The sequence below is a fragment of the Bubalus kerabau genome, chromosome 6 (genome assembly GCF_029407905.1).
Source record: "Bubalus kerabau isolate K-KA32 ecotype Philippines breed swamp buffalo chromosome 6, PCC_UOA_SB_1v2, whole genome shotgun sequence".
Taxonomy (NCBI): domain Eukaryota; kingdom Metazoa; phylum Chordata; class Mammalia; order Artiodactyla; family Bovidae; genus Bubalus; species Bubalus kerabau.
Genome location: NC_073629.1, coordinates 15,320,268 through 15,338,849, shown reverse-complemented (window position 1 = coordinate 15,338,849; position 18,582 = coordinate 15,320,268). Strand labels below are relative to the sequence as shown.

The following is an 18,582-nucleotide window of genomic DNA, read 5'->3' as shown; positions in this document are numbered from 1 at the left end:
GGAAGTCCTTTGCACACAGGAAGTATCTGCCCTGAAGCTTCAGGTCCTGGGGAAAGAGTAGAAAAAATTAAGAAGTTCTGGCCCAACAGTCAGGCCCATCTCTGCACCTGGCTGTTTCTGCCAGAGTCCTTAGAGCAAGGCTGGATCTTTCCCAGTGCTGTAGGAAGGGACTCATCCCAGGGAAGCTGGTAGGTTGCAAGTCCCAGCTCCACCCAGGTTGAGAAACTGCCCATCCCAGGTCCTAGGCTGTCAGGGAAGGGTAGAAGTTGCTGCATCCAAGATGCCCCTCCCCGAGCTCTGCCCTGCAGTGGGGTGACCCCAGCCCCTCCCCCCACAGCCCTTCCTCTGGTGCCCCCAGTTACCACTTCTACTCGGCTCCAAGGAATAGCAGAAGGCTGTGTAGTTTCTTGCTCCCTGAGGGACTATTTCTCACTCACTAGTGGCTGGGACTCCCCAGCCACAGGTCCCAGGAGCCTAGCAACGCACATTTAGTCCTCAGCTGGCTCTCCGAAGGTCCTGTCCCTGTCCTAGCTGCCCCCATTGTCACTCCCTTGAGCCTGCTCACCTGCTTGCAAGAGCCCAGGCTGAGAGCAGAAACCCAACCTGTCTAACCTGTCTGACGTCATCATCTCTCCACCCACCTGGGCTCCAGGTCTCCAGCCGCTCACTCTTCCTGTTCTCAGCTTCCTTCCTGTCAGATTCCTTACAGCTCTGCACCTGCCAGAACTGAGCCTCCCTAGGCCCTGGCTAGCCTAAAGTCGGCCCTCAATCCCTCTCACTGCAGAAGTCTCTTTACTCTCAATGAGAGGAAGGACGGATCCAGGTGTCTTGAGAGCTGAGGGTTGAGGGCATTGAGCCAACGCGTAGACCCATCACCTCTGCCCTCGAAGATACTTGTGCCCTCCATGCGGAGCCAAGATGGGGAACAGAGCCGAGGAAGATTATAACTTTGTCTTCAAGGGTGAGTCGGGGGTCCATAAAGAAAGAGGAATACCTGAGAGAGACCCAGGAAGAGAACAGCAGAGCCAGAGGGCCCCTTCCTGTTTTTGAATCAATTAGCAGGGCCCCCCTCCCAGGGCTCATCATTCCTTCAGATCAGAAAGAAAGCTTAAGGAGTGGGGGGTGGGGTGGGGGTCTGTTTACAGGAGCAAAAGTCCTGGAGCTGCCAGAATGCTCTGCGGAAGTAAATAATGTTGATCACTCCTTAACGGTGCAAGTCAGGCTCTTCTGCCCCACTCCTAAGGGAAGCCCCAGTCCCTAGGAAGAGTTAGCCACTGCAGCACAAGAGATGGAGGTGAGACTTCAGAGAGGATTCCCTCCTGAGAAGGAGGGACAAGCAGACTTAAGAGGAAGAAAGTCACCTTTCTGGGCAGCTGTACAGCAAAGGAGAGATAGGAAGATCTCTACCATACAGGGCTGGAGGAAGACACAGGGAAGATATTATGAATCGGGACCAGGGTCTAATAGAATCTGGAGGACTCCCAGCACCGTAGCCTCGTCGGTCTGTCCCTTGGCAGACCCCCTGGGCTCAAATACCAGGAACTGGGTTTAACTAGGCTATCCCTGGAAGTTTGCATGTATCTTTCCTGCTCCTTTATCTCGCCCCTGTGTTTAGCCAGTCATGTGTTCCCTACCCCCACCTCCGCACCTCCTTCAGGGCAGGGTGGACTGGCAGCACTATGATTCCCTGTCCAGCCACTCCACCCTCCCAGCCTCAGCTCCACCCTCCCTTGAGCTGGGACTCTCAGGAGACCAGGGCTTGGGAAACCTGTACTCCCAGCATTTTTCCCAGGAAGGGAGACAAGGTAAGGGGTCACAGTAGACTGGGGCAATACCGAGTTCAGATCTCAGCCCCGCCACTTAGGAGTTATTGCAATTTAGGGTCACTAGAGGCAGACCCGGAGAAGTTTGGGGTGTCAGATGTTTATTGTGGCTCAACAGCAGTGAAAAGAAGAGGAAGGACACAGGATTGGGCAGAGGGAGAAGTCACACTGCAAGGCAGGAACATAAAGCCTCGACCATGGGCGAGCAGCTCTGGGTTTCCCCTCTCTTTGCGCACTGGGTGCGGCAGCCCAGGGAGAGGCATGAGCCCAGGTGAGGCTGCCTCGATGTCAGAAGCAGATGCTGAAGGAGCAACAGCTGAAGGCTGGGTGCTGCCTGCACTCCCTGCGGCTGGGGGCAAGGCCTCCCTGGAAGGCTCATGTGGGCAGCACAGCTCACGTTTACCACACTGGCTGTGTTATCTTGTGTAAGTCATTGAACGCCCACCCCCTGTAAACATGGGGTGATCCTAATAGAGGTACTTGCCTTGCAGCATTGTTGTGAGGATTAAATGAGTTCAGACGTTCGGGAGGGTACCGGGCATACTGGAGGGGGCTCAAAAAACGTTAACCATTAGTATCTCCATTTTTCAGAGGATGAGACACAGAACAAATAGTTTTCAAAAGGTCGCACAGTCAGTACTCAAAGCCCTACCTCAGAGTCCACCTCGTGGGAGGGATGAGATGGGGATGAGGTTCCCAATAGCAGAGACACACACACACACACTCATGTTCACTTACCTACACACATCCATACAGCTCCCAGCTCTTCCCTATCCTACACAAATAAGGAATTTTTGAAGTTGGAATGAGCCTTTGTAGATTTTTTTTTTTTTTTAGCCTTTGTAGATTTTATAAACAGGGAAACTGGGACCCAGAAAAGATGAGCCACTTGTTCAGGGTCATATAGCTAGTCAGAGGGTGAGTCCCCAGCGCCCAGATTATGCAGTGCCCAGTCCTGGGGCACCAGCTGGCCTTTCCAGAACCACCCTGGGTAGCTCCGGGCCAGTGGATTATGGGTTATATTTAACATCAGCCCCTACACTTTAATGCCAGCCCCTAGCTCACTCACAGTGGGTAAGGCTGGGCCCTGGATCCTGCCCTTCAACCCAAAGGCTCTTCATGGCCCCTCTGGTGTATCCTTGTCCATGAAAACCTAAAGGTAAAAGCACCAGCCTACCAACAACAATGGGTTTCCCAGGCGGCTCAGTGGGTAAAGAATCCACCTGCAATGTAGGAGATGCAGGAGACCCAGGTTCGGTTCGATCCCTGGGTCAGGAAGACCCCCTGGAGGAGGGCGTGGCTACCCACTCTAGTATTCTTGCCTGGAGAATCCCATGGACAGAGGAGCCTGGCAAGGTACAGTCTCTGGGGTCACAAAGAGTCGAACACAACTGAGTGACTAACACTTTCACTTTTCACCACCAACAATAATGACAGTAACAGTTTTGCACACTCACTATATCCTGGGCAATATCTTGTTTACTTCTTGCAACAACTCACAGATAAAATTGTTATTCCCATTTTTTTCATAAGAAAGAGAATAATAAGTTGCTGAAGGCATGCATAACTGGCCCCACATCCAGTTCCATGGTCTGAAGCATGCAAGACTGCCCCTTCTTGGGGATAACGGGATCCTAATTTCTGCACACATACCCCCATACCTTTCCCCTGCCCACAGAAGTGTCAGCTGCCAAACTTTGTCCTCACCCATATTGCTATTCTCCCCTCGCAAACACACAAAAACTGCCCACTTCTCCTTCCAGCTTGTATACATAGAAACACACCCATGATCTTAGATCCTCTCGCCCAGAAATGTGCACCCCCTCCACAGACCCCCTACCCTCCCTGTTACCTCACAACCCTTGGACGCCACTATCTACAAACAGCCCATAGACATCACTCCCTCACCAAATTCATGGGCTGATTCTGCTGCTATGTTGCAACAGGCCAGGCCTAGAACCCTTGAAGCCCCTCAGCCTGTTTCAGACTCTCATCCCTTCTGCCCCAGGGTGGGTGCATCATGTAGAGTTGGAGACCCTTGTCTCTGCCAGGCTTCCTGTGGCGCTAATGGTAAAGGACCCGCCTGCCAATGCAGGAGACTTAAGAGACGCAGGTTAGATCCCTGGATCGGGAAGATCCCCTGGAGGAGGACGCAGCAACCCACTCCAATATTCTTGCCTGGAGAATCCCATGGACAGAGGAGCCTGGCAGTCTACAGCCCATAGGGTGGCAAAGAGTGGGACGCGACTGAGCGTGCGTGCATGGCTCTGCCAGGAGACCTGGCTCCCTCCTCAGTTTTCTGAGCTACTCGTCTTTTCTGATGGGCAGACCCTCCAAGTTCAATCCTTATCTCTCCACTCCTTCAGTGGTGCTGATCGGCGAGTCAGGAGTGGGGAAGACCAACCTGCTGTCCCGATTCACTCGCAATGAGTTCAGCCACGACAGCCGCACCACCATTGGGGTTGAGTTCTCTACCCGCACTGTCATGCTGGGCACCGCCGCTATCAAGGCTCAGATCTGGGACACGGCTGGCCTGGAGCGGTACCGAGCCATCACGTCGGCGTGAGCCCCGGGCTGGGGGTGTACTGGGGTGCTGGGGTGCTGGGGAAGTCAGGGGGTACCATTGGAGGAGGAGTGGAGGAGGAGGAGGCAAGGAAACTCAGCAGGGAGTTCCCTGAATGGGACCTTGGGGCCACCATGGCTCGGGGGAGAAGACACGAGTACTCTGAGCTACGAACAGTCTGAGACAGGAAGCAATGATACTGACTGCTGGAGCCAAAAACAGGAGTCATCACCACCACTTACTTGTCTTTACTATGTGCCAGGGAAGGTACAGGACACTTTACATTGGGCATTTTATGTAATCCTCCAAATACCACAGGAGTAAGGTGCTATCATTAATCCCTCTTTAGATAAGAAGTTTGTGTTTCAAGCAGGTGAAATTGGGGTGCAGCTGTGATGGGGACATATTCTAGGATCGAGAGCACCTCCCCCTCACTTCTGCAGTGCTTTGCACTTGGCAACCTTCACTGTCTACCTGCAAGGTGAAAGGCTGGATCCCATAACCACACTTTACAAAACTCAGAAGCCACAGAGGAACACAAGCCTCTTGATACTGGACACAGAGCGTCTCCCAGTCAGTGTCAGGCCAAAGATGGTGTGTGTGTGTGTAGGGGGGGGTGTGGGTGTGGGTGGTGGTGGTGAGGGTAGCACCTGCAAGGGGGCAGGAAGCAGGAGTTGGGGGTTTTGTGGCTTTGTTTATGCATATTCATCACTCTTGGACTGGTTACTTGACTCTTACAAGCCTCAGTACAAAGGGAATAATTATATACGAAGGCAATGGCACCCCACTCCAGTACTCTTGCCTGGAAAATCCCATGGACGGAGGAGCCTGGTAGGCTGCAGTCCATGGGGTCGCTAAGAGTCAGATACGACTGAGCGACTTCACTTTCACTTTTCACTTTCCTGCATTGGAGAAGGAAATGGCAACCCACTCCAGTGTTCTTGCCTGGAGAATCCCAGGGACGGGGGAGCCTGGTGGGCTGCCGTCTATGGGGTCACACAGAGTCAGACACGACTGAAGTGACTTAGCAGTAGCAGCAGCAGTCTGGCTTCCCTGATGGCTTAGAGGGTAAAGTGTCTGCCTGCAATGTGGGAGACCCAGGTTCAATCCCTGAGTCGGGAAGATCCCCTGGAGAAGGAAATGGCAACCCACTCCAGTACTCTTGCCTGGAAAATCCCATGGATGGAGGAGCCTTGGGAGGCTGCAGTCCATGGGGTCACTAAGAGTTGGACACGACTGAGCAACTTCACTTTCACTTTCTGTCTTTCAGTCTGAAGAAGCACTATCAAACTTCCAAGAGTGAGACTGGATGCTTAGTAAGGGTGCCTCATATGATCAGGGAGATTCAGCTAGTTCTAGAAAGATAGCCATGAGAGAAAAGCGCTGGGGGTCAAGGAGCTATTTGAGGGAGATTTGGGATGTTGGGCATCCAGGAAGCTAGTTTGATCAGAGCCCTGGTATACATCTGTGGACAGCTGTGGCTAACATCAGAACAAAGACCAGAGGCAGCAGAGGGGTTAGGAGGGAGGAGGGAGCCTGTGGTTTTAGAGAAGGGAGGTGAGTCTTCAGAGACTCCAAGACCAGTATCCTTGGAGGGCGTTCAGCATCAGACACAGGAGCTCTGGGCTGCCCTGTGTGCTTTGGGTCTCTGGACTGTAATCTTCATATTTCCCTTTCTCTGGTGCTCATCTCTGGCTTTTGGCCTAAGAGCTCTGCTCTGAGGTTGGACTTGATGGCCCTGACCTTGCCTCTGTCCACCCCACTAACCCCCTACCCAGGTACTATCGTGGTGCTGTGGGGGCCCTCCTGGTGTTTGACCTAACCAAGCACCAGACTTATGCCGTGGTGGAGCGCTGGCTGAAGGAGCTCTACGACCACGCCGAGGCCACAATCGTCGTCATGCTCGTCGGTAACAAAAGTGACCTCAGCCAGTCCCGGGAGGTGCCCACTGAGGAAGCCCGCATGTTTGCTGGTGAGAGCCCACCACAACCCAGCCGGGCCCCTCCAGCTACTCTGCCAATGTAACCCCAGCCCTTGCTCCCCCTGTAGGGCTCTGGCCTGGACTCCCTCCCCAGGCCCTCCACCTCCATTCTGCCTGCCTCAGAATCTCCTCGACCTTCCTCTCAGTGACCCTGTGTCCCTCGTTATGTCCCACCCATTTGCCCTGTCTTTATGGGCAATTATTCATAGCTGGTTTTAAGGCAGCCCACATTGCCGTGCTCAGAGATCCTAAGTGTGGCAGATGGGCTTCCCTTGACTGTCTCCTGTCACACTTTCCCCAGGAGCTTTCTGGGGTTTAGAGGCAGCAGGATACAGGGGTTAAGAGTGTAGGCTGTGGGGTCCTGTGGCCTAGCCCACGTCTCTTGGTGAGTGACTAGATGTGGGACACAATGCAGGTTCTTTGTTTGTTCTCTCTGTTTCTGGGCTACAGTTTCCTCTTCTAAAAGAGAGGAATAGTATTCAGACCTACCTTCCAGTTTGTCTGTAGGTTTAAATGAGCCACACATGCCAAGGGTTTAGCACATAACAAACGTACATGGTAAAACATGAAGTGAATATGATTGTCTTGACCCTTCACAACTAACGGTGTGCTTCCTCTCTGTCAGAAAACAATGGGCTGCTCTTCTTGGAGACCTCGGCCCTGGATTCCACCAATGTCGAGCTGGCCTTTGAGACTGTCCTCAAAGGTAGAGCCCCTGCCTCCATTCGACAGGCACTGCCATCCCACCCCTGAGGCTTCCGCGGGCAGCGGGAGGAACGCAGACACCCAGCCCTCGCCCGCCCCAGCCGATTCCTCATCCCCTCTGTGGGCCCCCCCAGCCTCCTCAGAGCCTCTCTCATACACCCTCACCCCTGTCAGCTGCAGCTTAGGGAAAGAACCAGAAGGCCACACTCCCAGGGAGCTGAGTCTTAGTCCCGCTCCACCCACGTAAGTCGACGGGACCCAGGTGCCCAAGCTCCTCTTCCTCCCAGCAAAACCCCCAGTGTTCAGAAAGGGGCATGCAGAGTATGTATGGGGAGAGTGGGCTTCTAATCTTCATCTGCCCTGATCACCGCCCTCTGCCCTCACAGAGATCTTCGCCAAGGTGTCCAAGCAGAGGCAGAACAACGCCCGGACCAATGCCGTCACCCTGGGCAGTGGCCCGGCTGGGCAGGAGCTGGGTCCTGGGGAGAAGAGGGCCTGTTGCATCAGCCTCTGACCTGCCCCCACTGTGTTCCGGTGCCCCCCAGCACTGCCCAGCTCCAGGAGCTTTCTCTGCCCTGTTGGTCCAGATGTCAGAGGGGCCAGTCCCTGTCCACAGCCCTGCAGAGCTCTAAGGTCTTCATGTGCCCCTCCCCGCCCCCAGATCTCTATTATCAGTGCCCCCCCTTACAGACTATGGCCCTCCAATAAAGCTGTGTTTTATATCAAGCCTGACCATCCTTCTGCCTCCTCTTCATCTCTGGGCCCTCCTCTGAGTCCTTGTTCCTCTTCCCCTCCCCTCATCCCCACCACCGTATCCACTGCCCCCCAGGGCCAGCTGTCTCTGGAGTCTTGTGGTCTGGGGACAGTGCCAGGGGGGTGGGAGGTGCCCGCCCTTCCCTCTGCCAACCCCCAGGGCAGGTGGAAGAGGGAGCACAGCATGGCAGAGAGGGGGTATCTGGAAGGAGAGACAAAGGAAACCATCAGCGGGTACCATCTGGTGCCCTGGGCCCTGGTGCCAAGAGCTGAGGTCACTCCAATGCCAGGGGTGAGGGGAGGAGGCAGGGGGGATGTTTAAGAAAAGGGGAGTCAGGGCCAGCCCAGGCTGTGTGTGCTGGGGAAGGGATTTTAAGCCTGGGAGGTGGAAGGCCTAAGTCTTCCATCCAGGTTTCTGCTTGACCCTGAAGAGAAGATGTGGTGTGTAGGGATGGATTGAATCTGGTGCAAATTGATGGGAGGGTCGAGCTCTCAGCTCGGCCCTTTCTCCATCAAGTCCAGAAGCTGGCTTTCCAGGCAAGGTCTAGGTGGCCCTGCCTCGCCTTCCCCTGTTCTGCAAGGCAGGGTCGAATGAGGTCTCCTGGTGCCCCAAGGAATAGAAGGAGGTAAATGGAGAGAAAAGAGGGGTTGAGTACTTAGAGACCCAAGTAGGGAGCTGTGGAGAGCAAACAGATAGGAGCCACCCACTTCATGCAAGGTAAGCAAGGTCACCCAGAATGACACCAGAGAAAACCCCACTCACCCTAAGGTGGTTCTGACCAATGAGCCAAGAAAGAAGCCTGAGCCTTAAGTAATAATACTTTTAATAAAATTAAGTTCTTAATAGCACATTTAATACATTAACCCTCCCCCTTCTTGGTTTCTCTGCATTTTGTGCAACATCACTTTGACTTGATTATTCATGGGTCCGTTTTGTTTCCCGCCTTTATTTTGCTTTTGAAATGGTTTTCCTGGTGGATTTGTAACGTGTCTTCACTAGATGCCTCAAATTAAGTCTGACCACAATCCTACTCTACTTTCTACAGTGGAGAGACCATTCCCCTGCCCCAGGGCTGTCTCCCCCCACCCACCCTACCCCACCCGCACCCTCGAGCAGGGAAGAGGAAGCCCTCCCCACCCCAGACGCTACCTTCCCAAACTAGCGGGGTTCCTAGGACAAAAAGAGCAGGGGAAAAGTCTGTCCCTGGGTGGGGTGAGAAGAGTACATTGGGGAGGAGATATGTTCGGGGTCTAGGGCCAGGGAGGGGCATGACAGACTCATTAGTGTCATGGAACTTGTTGCCAAGAGTCAAGAGGCCTCTACACCCCCTTGGACAGGAGCGAGGGTGGGGGGACCAACTGATTACAAGCTGGGGCTGGTAGAAGGCAAGTGCACAAGCAAAAGCCAAGCTCCCCAACTTTCTATGGGGAGGGTCAGGGTACAGCAGATGACCTCTACCTGAACTCTTACAGATGGCAGTGAACTAGAACAGATGGTTAGGGTTGAGGGTCACCTAAAGTCCCTGCTGCACCCCCTGACTTTGTACCCTTGGGGGCCAGTTCTCCCAGGCCTTCAAGGATAGCATCTCCATTCCACCCCAGTGGGTGGCAAGTCCTTGGTATCTAAGAGATAATAAAGCACTTCTGCAAATTTGTAAAGCACAGTGCAGCTTTAAAGGACACTGATTGTTGAGATCATTCTTTCACCTGCTGCCATGGAGGTCAGAAGCTAAGCGGTAGGGAAAAGAATGGAGGACAGATACCCTCCAGTCCCCTTGAAGCTCTGAGAAAGAAAGAAGTGTGTGCATGTGTGTCTGTTGGTGGAATGACCTACCAGGCTCTTGAATTAATCAGAGGTAGAATGGATTGCAGTTATACTTCAGGAAGGACTTCCTCAGTTAGGCCTGGGAGAAGTTGTCTCTGGAGGGTTGAAGCTGGGCAGTCTTCCCCCTCTCAGAGAGCCCCAAGAGGACACGTTTGGAGTAAGGGCTGCCCAAAGACAGGGAGCCAACCATGTTCTCCCACCTCAGTTGTCCCTAACCCAGCCCACCTCTGGTTGAAATGATCAGTGTTCATGCTTTCAAAGACCCTGGGAACGGAGCCCCTCATCTATTTGTCCTATAATTTAAAAATCCAAGGATTCTTAGAATCAACCCCAGCAGACTGGAAGGAAGCTCCCAACCATAACTAGCAACCTGCTCCACCCTGATATCTGAAGATGGGGGGGGTGGTGCTCAGGGTGGACTCAGCCACTTCCCTCCTCTATTTTCCTTTTCATTATGACTTTTATACATTCTACTGGACCCAGGGGCCCTCAATGCTACTAAACTTTAAGCTATCTGAATATCGTCTACTAAGTAACTAGTAATTCTTTCTCTTTGTCTCTAGGATTATATGAAATAAATTTGAATTATTATTATTATTAATTATTATTATTTTGTAGTATTCTTTTCTTTTAAACCCCTCGGTTTTTCTTCTCTCATTTTTGGTTAAAAAAAAAAAACAAACAAAAAACTATTTCTCTTAAATCTCACACCTCTCTGAGGGTTCCCATAGGCCTGCTAGGCCTCAGTTCTGGACTTCCCCACCTTACTTGCCCCTGGGACCGGACAGGGGAAGGGAGAGGGGGGACACCCCAGGATCCTCAGTCCTACTGCTTCTTCCTTTCTCCTTAATCCCTTTCTTTGTTTGGCTCTGCCGGCTCCCCCAAAGGGGAGGGGGAGAGGGAGGGGGAGCCTCGGGGGTGAAATCCAATCTACTTGCAGGGCCCCAGAGGGACCAGGTTCCCCTAGCCCCTGTCTCCACAAGCCATCCCAGGATGCTCCCCCGGAAAAGCAAACGACATTCCTCCCCAAAAAAATGTGGGGGAAAAAAGGAACGTAAACCAGAACATATATTAAAAACACTTTTTTAAGATTTAACTCTGAATACAAATGTATTTTTTTTCTTCTTCTCTCCCTACATATATTCTAAACCTTCTAAAGTTTTTTTATTTTTTTAAGGATCACTTTATCATAAAATAAAATATCCTTTTCATATAATAAATTACCTAATAAAAAGTCTTTTTTTTTTTTCATATTAGCCCAGGTTCTTTGCTACATTTATACGGTAATAAATGCCTTTATTAAAATAGAATATTAAATTATAAAGAACTGCTTTTTTTTTTTTCTATTTTTGTTTTCTCTCCTCTGTGTTGGTTGCCTATCTCGCTCCCTCTCATGCTCTCTTTCTCTCCTCTATTTTGTCTCTCACTATGTGTTCTGTGTTGGTTTCTAGGTTTGGCTCAATTAGTAAGAGTGGGATTGAATTTTCTGAGCCCCCTAGTGTAACAGTCCTTCGCCTTTGTGGGTAGAGTGGAGAGGGGGAGGGGATCGACAGACAGACATCCCATCTTCCCACCCCCCTCCCCACCCCCCCTCGGCGCCCGAGGGGTGCCCATTTGGTTTGGTTTCTATTGTACAGACATCTCAGGATGGCTCACATTGGCGGGAAGGAGGGAAGTTGTCACAGGCCAGTTTTCCTGGCTGTGACCTCCTTCCGCTCCCCTCCCTGGCTGGTGGTCTGGAGGGGAAGGCTGAGGAGAGGTGAGTTAATTCACAACAGGAGGAAGGAGAGGAGGAAATCCCCTCTGTGCCCCCATCCCTGCACCCCCTCTCCATCCAGGAAGAATGGGACTCCCGAGCCTCAAGGCTCAGAGATCACTTAGAACAGTCCCACCCTACTATATACAAGAATCTCCTAGGACCCCTGGGGACTCCCATCCCCCATCCCCTCCTAGCCCGGCCAGCGGAACCAGGAGGGTGGGAGGCTGGTGATTGCCCCAGGTGAGCAGTAGGGAAGCAGCAAAGGGGGTGCAAGGCCTATAATAATACATGATTCTTAGAACAGGCCCAGCTGCACCCCAATCCTGCTTGGCTCTGGAGTGACCCCTCTCTGAAGACAAGGTCTCTCCTCAATGAGTGAGACAGAGACTTCATGATTAATTTGTTAACAGGGGTTCAGGTGAGGTCCAGAGAGGGGCGCAGGGAATGGGGCACTGCAAGGGAGGAGGAACCCTGCCTCCCTCCAGCAGCGTCTCCTACTGCCTCTTTCCTGCTCCCCAAGAGCAGACACACTACCCTGGCTCTCCCTGCCCCACCACCAGAAAACCCAGCCCCCAAACTGCTCCCTAAATGTAATGCCCAAAGATGATAAGGGTGGAGGTTTGACCCTTTATGTACCCCAGTATTAGTCCTCTCTTCAAATATTCACTGAGAACAGGAATACATTCTATCAAGAATTTGAGGTGTTTCTTTGGAGGAGGAGAAAAGTGGGCCTCCGAATGACAAAGAGGAATTGAGGGGACCATCAAAATGTTTTTTCCCTCTGCCTCTCCCTAGGGGATAGTGTCCCCAAAGCTGGGCTGGATGGAGCAGGAAGGAGAGGCAAGAAGGAAAGAAAAAGGAAGAGCAAGACAGGCAGGGCTGGTTGCGACAGCCGGCAAGGGGAAGCAGAGAGAAGAGCTGGAGGACAGAGCAAAGGAGAGAGGAAAACCCAAAGGGAAGGATGATGGGGAGGAGAGAGTGGAGGGAAAGCAGAGGAGCACCCCTCTCCAGATTCCTCTAGCCCAGCTTTGTGGGGAGGGACGAGTTCTGAGCCCTTTATTGATTGACATACTTCTCCCCTTCACCCTCAGAAAATCCATTCAGACTTCTGAAAGGGCCCCAACCCCCTCATACTGCTGGAAGCCCAGAACAAATCCTCAAACAGAATACAAGGTGGTGGAGGGTCTAAAGGGTCGTGGTTGGAGGTCAGAGGTCAGGACCAGAGGCTTGGGGATCGTTGGAGCACCTCTAGATACAGATGGTAACTCTCCCTCTCCCGTTCCCCATCCCCTCCCTAGAGGAAGGGGTAGTGTGAGTTGGGCGGGCGGGGAGTCAGGATGCCTTAGCGGCCACCTCTGGCAAAACAAAAGTTTCTCTTAGCTGCTTCCGGATTGAAGGGTGTGTTGAGGTATCAGAGTTGTAACTCTAGTAAAATTACCGGCCTGGGCCCCCTCCCAACCTTTCCAGGACAGGGGGACCAGAGGCTCTGAAAGTGGCCCCGCCCTCCAGCCACCATCGCCTCCCCTCCCCCCTCCCCAGCAAGCGAGTATCTAAGCACCTTGCCCCTCAAACCACTGATTTGCAAAAGGCCCCAGTGGAAAACAGCTCCAGGAAGGGCCCCTGGGGAGCGGCCCCAGGAGGCCAGGGGCCAGGAGCTTAGGAAAATATTCGGATGGCTTGCGTGGCTGTGATGTGGCAGACGGGACACTCCGGGTCCGTCCTCTCACAGATGCGTACTGCACACTCCATGCAGAACAGGTTGTGTCCGCAGGGTACCAGTGCGGCAGTCACCTCACTCTCGAAGCACACCATGCAATCCCGCCCGCCGCCGGGGCTCCGCAGGCCGCCCCCCCCAAGTTTAGAGAAGCCCTGGAGCGGCTCTCCCGGCGGGCGTCTCGGGAGTCCAGCCAGCTCGGGACCCGCGGAGGCGGCAGGAGAGCGATGCGCTCCCGGGGGCCCAGCGCGGGCCTTGGCGGAAGAGGAGGAGGAGGAAGAGGCGGAAGAGAAGAGCACCGAGGTGGGCGTGGCGTTCTCCTGGCCCGCCCAGAGCGGGGGGCTAGTCTCCGCCACTCCGTAGTACACGTCCTGCTTGCCCACGCCATAGCCAGGAAACAGGTACCCGCCATAGCCAAAGTCCCCTCCCTGCTCGCCGAGGCGCGGGGCCTCAAAGCCAGAGTCCACTCCGCACTCGCCGATGCAGCCCAGGCTGTTCTGCCGGAAGGTGGAGAGGGGCTTGCAGCCGGAAGGGTGCACCCGCCAGGCCTCCGAGTAGCGGCTATCCAGCGCGGCGTCGGGGCTCCCCGCCAGGAAGTCGTTTTCATTGTTGTACTCGAGGATCTTGCCTGTGCGGACCGCGATGTGCGTTTCGATCTCCTCGCGTGCACGCTCCACGTTCCCCGGGGCACCGGTGATCTCGAACACCGGGTCGCGGTCCCGGCTTGGCGTGATAATGTACGTGTTGGTCTGCTGCTGGATGCGTTTGATGGTTGCCCCCTTGGGGCCCACCACCAGTCCCACCACGCGATAGGGCACCCGCACACGAATGGTCACTTGGCCGGGCAGAGCAGGCGCCACTCCAAAGGCGGCGCCTGACTTGTTGCGCGAGGCGCGGATCATGGAGAAGTGCTCGGCCGCTGAGATGATTTCCCGGCGGGCTGTGGCCACGTCCTCCCGCCGCCCAGTCACCATGAACACTGGCTCCTCGCCTCGCACGGGCGTCTTGATGTAGGTGTTGGTCTTGGCCCTCAGAGCCTTAATCTTGCAGCCTGGGATAGGGAAGGGAAGAGAAAAATAAACTCACAAGGCAAGAAGGTTTGTGCTAGAGCCAACAAGCTCCTGCTCCTACTCCATACCCAGCCCACCAGGAACCTCTATCTACCCTTAGGAAACCCTCCCCCCTACTCTAACCAGAACAATTCACTTACTGTATCTTAAATCTATCCAGTGTATCTATCAGCCACAGATTGCAAAATGTCGCAACTTTCCCTTAAATTCCATGTAGGACCTCCAAATTCATGCACCCTTTGAAATCCTGGAATAATCACTGACCTTCCCAGACAAGCTGCTAATCTACTCACTACTCACTAACTCCTCGACAACCATTAGCTGTTTTCCCCAATTTTTCTACTGATTTCTGGCTACTCACAAACTTCCAAATCGCTCAATCACCCACCCTGCCCTGCAACTGCGATCTCCAGTCTGTCACTGACCCTGATCTTGCCTCAGAAGCCTACAGTCTACTCCTCACTTGATCTCCATGCATTAAAAGTGTCTTCCAGTCTACACTGGGATGACTGACCCGCATCTGCTCCCATGCCTTCCACCCATTAGTGTCTCTCAGCCGGTCCCAAATTCACAGCAAGTTTTCAGCAACTCATGGAGTGTGGGAGGTTGGGAAGGGTCTGAGAATCAGTTTTAGGAAGGAAAGGAGGATAATGATGTGTGAGGGACGCAGTGCCTGACCTCATGGACACTCCTGCCACTCTGTCCCCTGGGGCAGGAGAGCCAAGGTGGGCTGCGGGCTGAGTTGGGTGGGGGAGAAGGTGTTCTCGACCCATACTCCTGCTTTGAAGAAGGAGTGGGTAAAAGCTGAGAGGCTGGGGAGAGAGGCAGGAAGAGAAAGGAGAATGGCCCAGACAAAGAGAGACAAAGAGGGAGAAGGGGAAAGAGAAAAGTGAGGGAGGCTGGGATGGCCAGACTGCAGTCTAAAGGTGGCAGACCTTGACGGCTGACTGGACAAACCTCTCTCCTTCTTTTCCAATTCCCTATCCCTGCCCCTATCTTCACACAGAACCTCTCACATGTTTTCTCAAAGCACACGTGCTACATGTGTGTTTGTACATGCATAGACACAGACACGGACCTAGAAGCCGCTATGCAGCTTGCCTTTATCTAAATGTTATTTCTGGTGCAAGTCTAAAGCACACTTTCACATACCCCTCTCCCCCATACACATGGATTCCCAGTGTTTCATCCTTTCATCCAGCCCACTCTTCTATCCCCATCATTCCCAGGACACATGCAGCACATTCCTATACACCCCTGCCCACAACTTTTGCCCCCATTCACATGTGAACATTCATACCCATCTCCATATACACACTTACAGTTCCCTTTCTCACTCCCCAACCAATGCCAGTGGTCCTAGTTTTTTGACTCTGCCTAACCCTCCAACCATAGGCCTGAGGTGAGCTCATCTTTTTTTCCCTCTCCTTCCTCCACTCCAGATGGCTTCTTCTCCAACCTACCAGATTGGCATGTGGGAGGAGAGAGTGGGTTGGGGGCAGCTCTCCTCACCTTCAAGAGACCTTAGGAAGGAGAATTTGCTCCTCCCTTTTTGTCTTCAGACCTCTTGGCAGTTGAGAAGTCCTACCTGTTGTCAAGCCCACATCCTTGTTGCTTTAATGTCAGTAAATAATTGTTCTGTTTGGGAGGCATGGGGGGCGGGGGAAGGAACAGTGAAGACCCTTCTACAACTTCTAAATGCATGGCATCTGATAGGCACCTGGGTTCTGGCTCTAAGTTTTGGGCCCCTAAACTTACATGAGAGCTGTTATAGGTGTCTTTGGGGACTGGAATTGGGGTGAGGAGAACAGGCCAGGTATAAAAGTAAGGAGAAAAGCTAGAGGCCTAGAGATGCAGAACTGGTAGCGGATCTCGTCCTGCGTTTCCCAACCCCGAAGAAGCATCTCTTGAAGGGAAGACCCACTTGGCTTCACCTTCCTAGAGGTCAAATAGAGCACAACTGATGCCACAGCAGGAGAAGGGAGGTTAGACAAGAGAAAGGACTTCCATTCCCTTAAGGAGTGAGGGGGAGGCTTGTCTTCTCTGAATAGGAGAAATCCCCCTACTTTTATGAGAGACAGGCCCATCTGATGCGGAGGCAGAAGAGGAAAGAATGACTCCATGAAATTCCGGGGCCTCCCAAGACCACCCCCGCACCCAAGAAAAGATAACAGTGTCCCCACCCGATTCCAGGGCTCTGGGTCCCTAGTTTCTGACAACAAGAGGAAATCCAACTTTTAAAACCAGAAATCTCAAGAGATGGGGTGCCCCAGGGGGATAAGGGCTACGCCGGGGAGTGGCATCTTTCCCTCCTCCATTCTGGATCTCCCAGCAAAATCCCCCCAACCCCCCACACTTCGGGTAGACGAGGTGTGATGTGGAGTAGGGGCTCCCCGACTTGCCTCCCCTCTTCCCCAGCCAGCAGCCGGCCTCCTCCTTCACTCCCAGCCGGAATGCAGCTCCTCTATTGTTCCCCACTGTGGGACAGCTCCTCCCCTGCTCCTCCCCCACCCCACACCTCCCCAGTCCAGCCCCCTTGCAATTTCCAAATCCCGCCCCCCCCAACTCCCCTTTGGGAAACTGGGAGAGGGAAGGGTCCCCAGGATCCCGTCTGCTCAATCTGGACCCTTACCAACATTCCCACCCCCACCCACCCAGGGATGCTGGAGCAGAGGAGGGTGTGGTATCAGACACTCTACATTGGATTAATTCTGTACCCACCCACCCCCCCAACAACACACCCAGACCCATGCCCTCCAGCAAATCTCCAGGTGACGGTTCCTCAACCCTCAGCACGCCCCTTCCCACCCTGTCCTACTCTCTCACTACCAGAGACCCTTCTCCAGGCCTCTGGCCCCTTGCCGTGGCCAGCCCAGAACAAAAGCCTGAGAGGGAGGAGAAGAGGTCCACACCGGGACGTGGCACTTCGTTGGAGGCACCCCTTCCAAAATCCCATAGACCATCCAACTTTAGTGTGTGGGTGACCACAGGACTCCCTCCTCCCAGCAGCCCCCCTTTCCCACCTCACCCCCAGGCTGGGACCCTCCCATGAGCCACACCCCCTTCCATTCCTACACTCAGCCCAACAAAGAGACAGATACTCAGTCTGCCTTCCTGGGCCAGGTCTCCCCCAAAGTCTGTAACTCCAGGTGGCTGGGGGTCCCAGGGGTGCCCCCTCCCCAAACCACTAGTAGATGCCGTAGTTGGGGCTCCTGAGTAACTCTTTGGCACATTCGTCCAGTTTTTCTGGCTACGAGTGGACACCCCCTCCGGACAGCCTCCCCGGATTGGAAAACCGATCCCCCTCCCTTTTCCCTCTCTCCAAGAGAGGATATTTCTTTGTCTAAGGGCAGAGCCCCAGGGAAGGAAGGATCTGGAGGACAGTTCCAACTAGGGGGGTAGCAGGGAACTTTGAGGCACTTCGAAATCAGGGTAGGGGGCGGGTGCCCCTTTGTGGGGAAGGGACTGAGCCAGAGGCGGGCAAGGAGGGAGGAAGTGAACTTTCCGTGCTAGGGATGGGGTGCCCCCCAACTCCAGTCCCTCTCCGCGGTCCCGGCGCCCGCTTACCTTGCCTGCCCACGATCTCTGCCACGTGCTCGGAGGTGGGCACTGGTACACACTCGGTGGTGTTGCTGCTGCCCTTCAGGCGCAGCTCGGCCTCTTTGTAGAGAGCGCAGAGCTTGGCGTCGCTGGCCCCTTTGGGGGCGGTGGGGGGCTGGGGCGTCTGCGCCGCGGGGGCCGCCGTCGGGGCGGCCGGGGGCGCCGCGGGCGGCGGCGGCGGGGCCGGCTGCGGGGGGGCGGCCGGCTGCGCGGGGGCGCCGCCCCCCCCACCTCCCCCGTCCTCGCCCGCCGTGGGGGCGGGGGGCTCCCCCAAACCCAGGAGGCAGAGTTGATCGAGAGCCAGCTGAAGGGCGCGCTCGTCTTCCAGCAGCCCTCGGTCCTTAGCGCTTCCCCCGAAACATCCTAGTTCTCCAAAGCCCCCATTTCTTTCCATTATTCCAGATACCACTAGACTAGGCATGGCGAAACAAAAGCTGGGGGAGAGAGAGAGAGGGAGAGAGAGAGGTGGTGGAAGGGAAAAGGGGAGAGAGGAGGGGAGGGGAGAGGAGAGGAGGGGGGTGTGTGGGGAGGGGGGAACAAAGAACTGGGGAGGGGGGAAGAAAGCGAGATAGAAAGATAGACCCTCCCTCTAAGCCCCCCTCCCCAAACACCCTGTAACCCGACTCCCCTCGCCCCAGCCCCCGGGGTGGGGGTGGGGGGATAGAGAAGCAAAACCGAGAAAGCAGATCTCCTCTCCTCTCCGGGGGTGACGGGGGGGCGGGGGGCTGCGGGATCTCTGCCCCCACCCCTCCCGCCTCGGTCCCGGGAGTCTCTAGACCCCACCGTCCA

At 54.4% G+C, this 18,582-nt stretch overlaps 2 protein-coding genes across 2 annotated transcripts; one reads left to right on the top strand and one right to left on the bottom strand.

Annotated features, from left to right (window-relative positions):
* Window positions 1-651: 651 nt before the first annotated feature.
* RAB25 (RAB25, member RAS oncogene family) lies at window positions 652-7,803 on the top strand. The gene is made up of 5 exons (XM_055583998.1): window positions 652-961; window positions 4,190-4,385; window positions 6,165-6,358; window positions 6,993-7,073; window positions 7,459-7,803. Exons 1-5 carry the CDS (start codon window positions 919-921, stop codon window positions 7,584-7,586), a joined length of 642 nt encoding a protein of 213 aa, XP_055439973.1. The 5' UTR covers window positions 652-918; the 3' UTR covers window positions 7,587-7,803.
* An 840-nt stretch (window positions 7,804-8,643) lies between these two features.
* On the bottom strand, window positions 8,644-18,214 carry MEX3A (mex-3 RNA binding family member A). The gene is made up of 2 exons (XM_055583996.1): window positions 17,761-18,214; window positions 8,644-14,174 (listed from the first exon to the last, which is right to left on the bottom strand). The coding sequence occupies exons 1-2, from the start codon at window positions 18,212-18,214 to the stop codon at window positions 13,066-13,068; spliced, it is 1,563 nt and encodes a 520-aa protein (XP_055439971.1). The 3' UTR covers window positions 8,644-13,065.
* Between the last annotated feature and the right edge of the window lie 368 nt (window positions 18,215-18,582).

What these genes read in the sequence shown, in the direction of transcription:
- MEX3A (XM_055583996.1), bottom strand. Translation starts at nt 18,214, where the DNA reads ATGCCTAGTCTAGTGGTATCTGGAATAATGGAAAGAAATGGGGGCTTT. An exon ending in AGAGATCGTGGGCAGGCAAG is followed by an intron (nt 14,175 to 17,760) that starts GTAAGCGGGCGC and finishes TCCCTATCCCAG; the next exon opens with GCTGCAAGATTAAGGCTCTG.
- RAB25 (XM_055583998.1), top strand. Translation starts at nt 919, where the DNA reads ATGGGGAACAGAGCCGAGGAAGATTATAACTTTGTCTTCAAGG. An exon ending in TTATAACTTTGTCTTCAAGG is followed by an intron (nt 962 to 4,189) that starts GTGAGTCGGGGG and finishes CCACTCCTTCAG; the next exon opens with TGGTGCTGATCGGCGAGTCA. An exon ending in TACCGAGCCATCACGTCGGC is followed by an intron (nt 4,386 to 6,164) that starts GTGAGCCCCGGG and finishes CCCCCTACCCAG; the next exon opens with GTACTATCGTGGTGCTGTGG.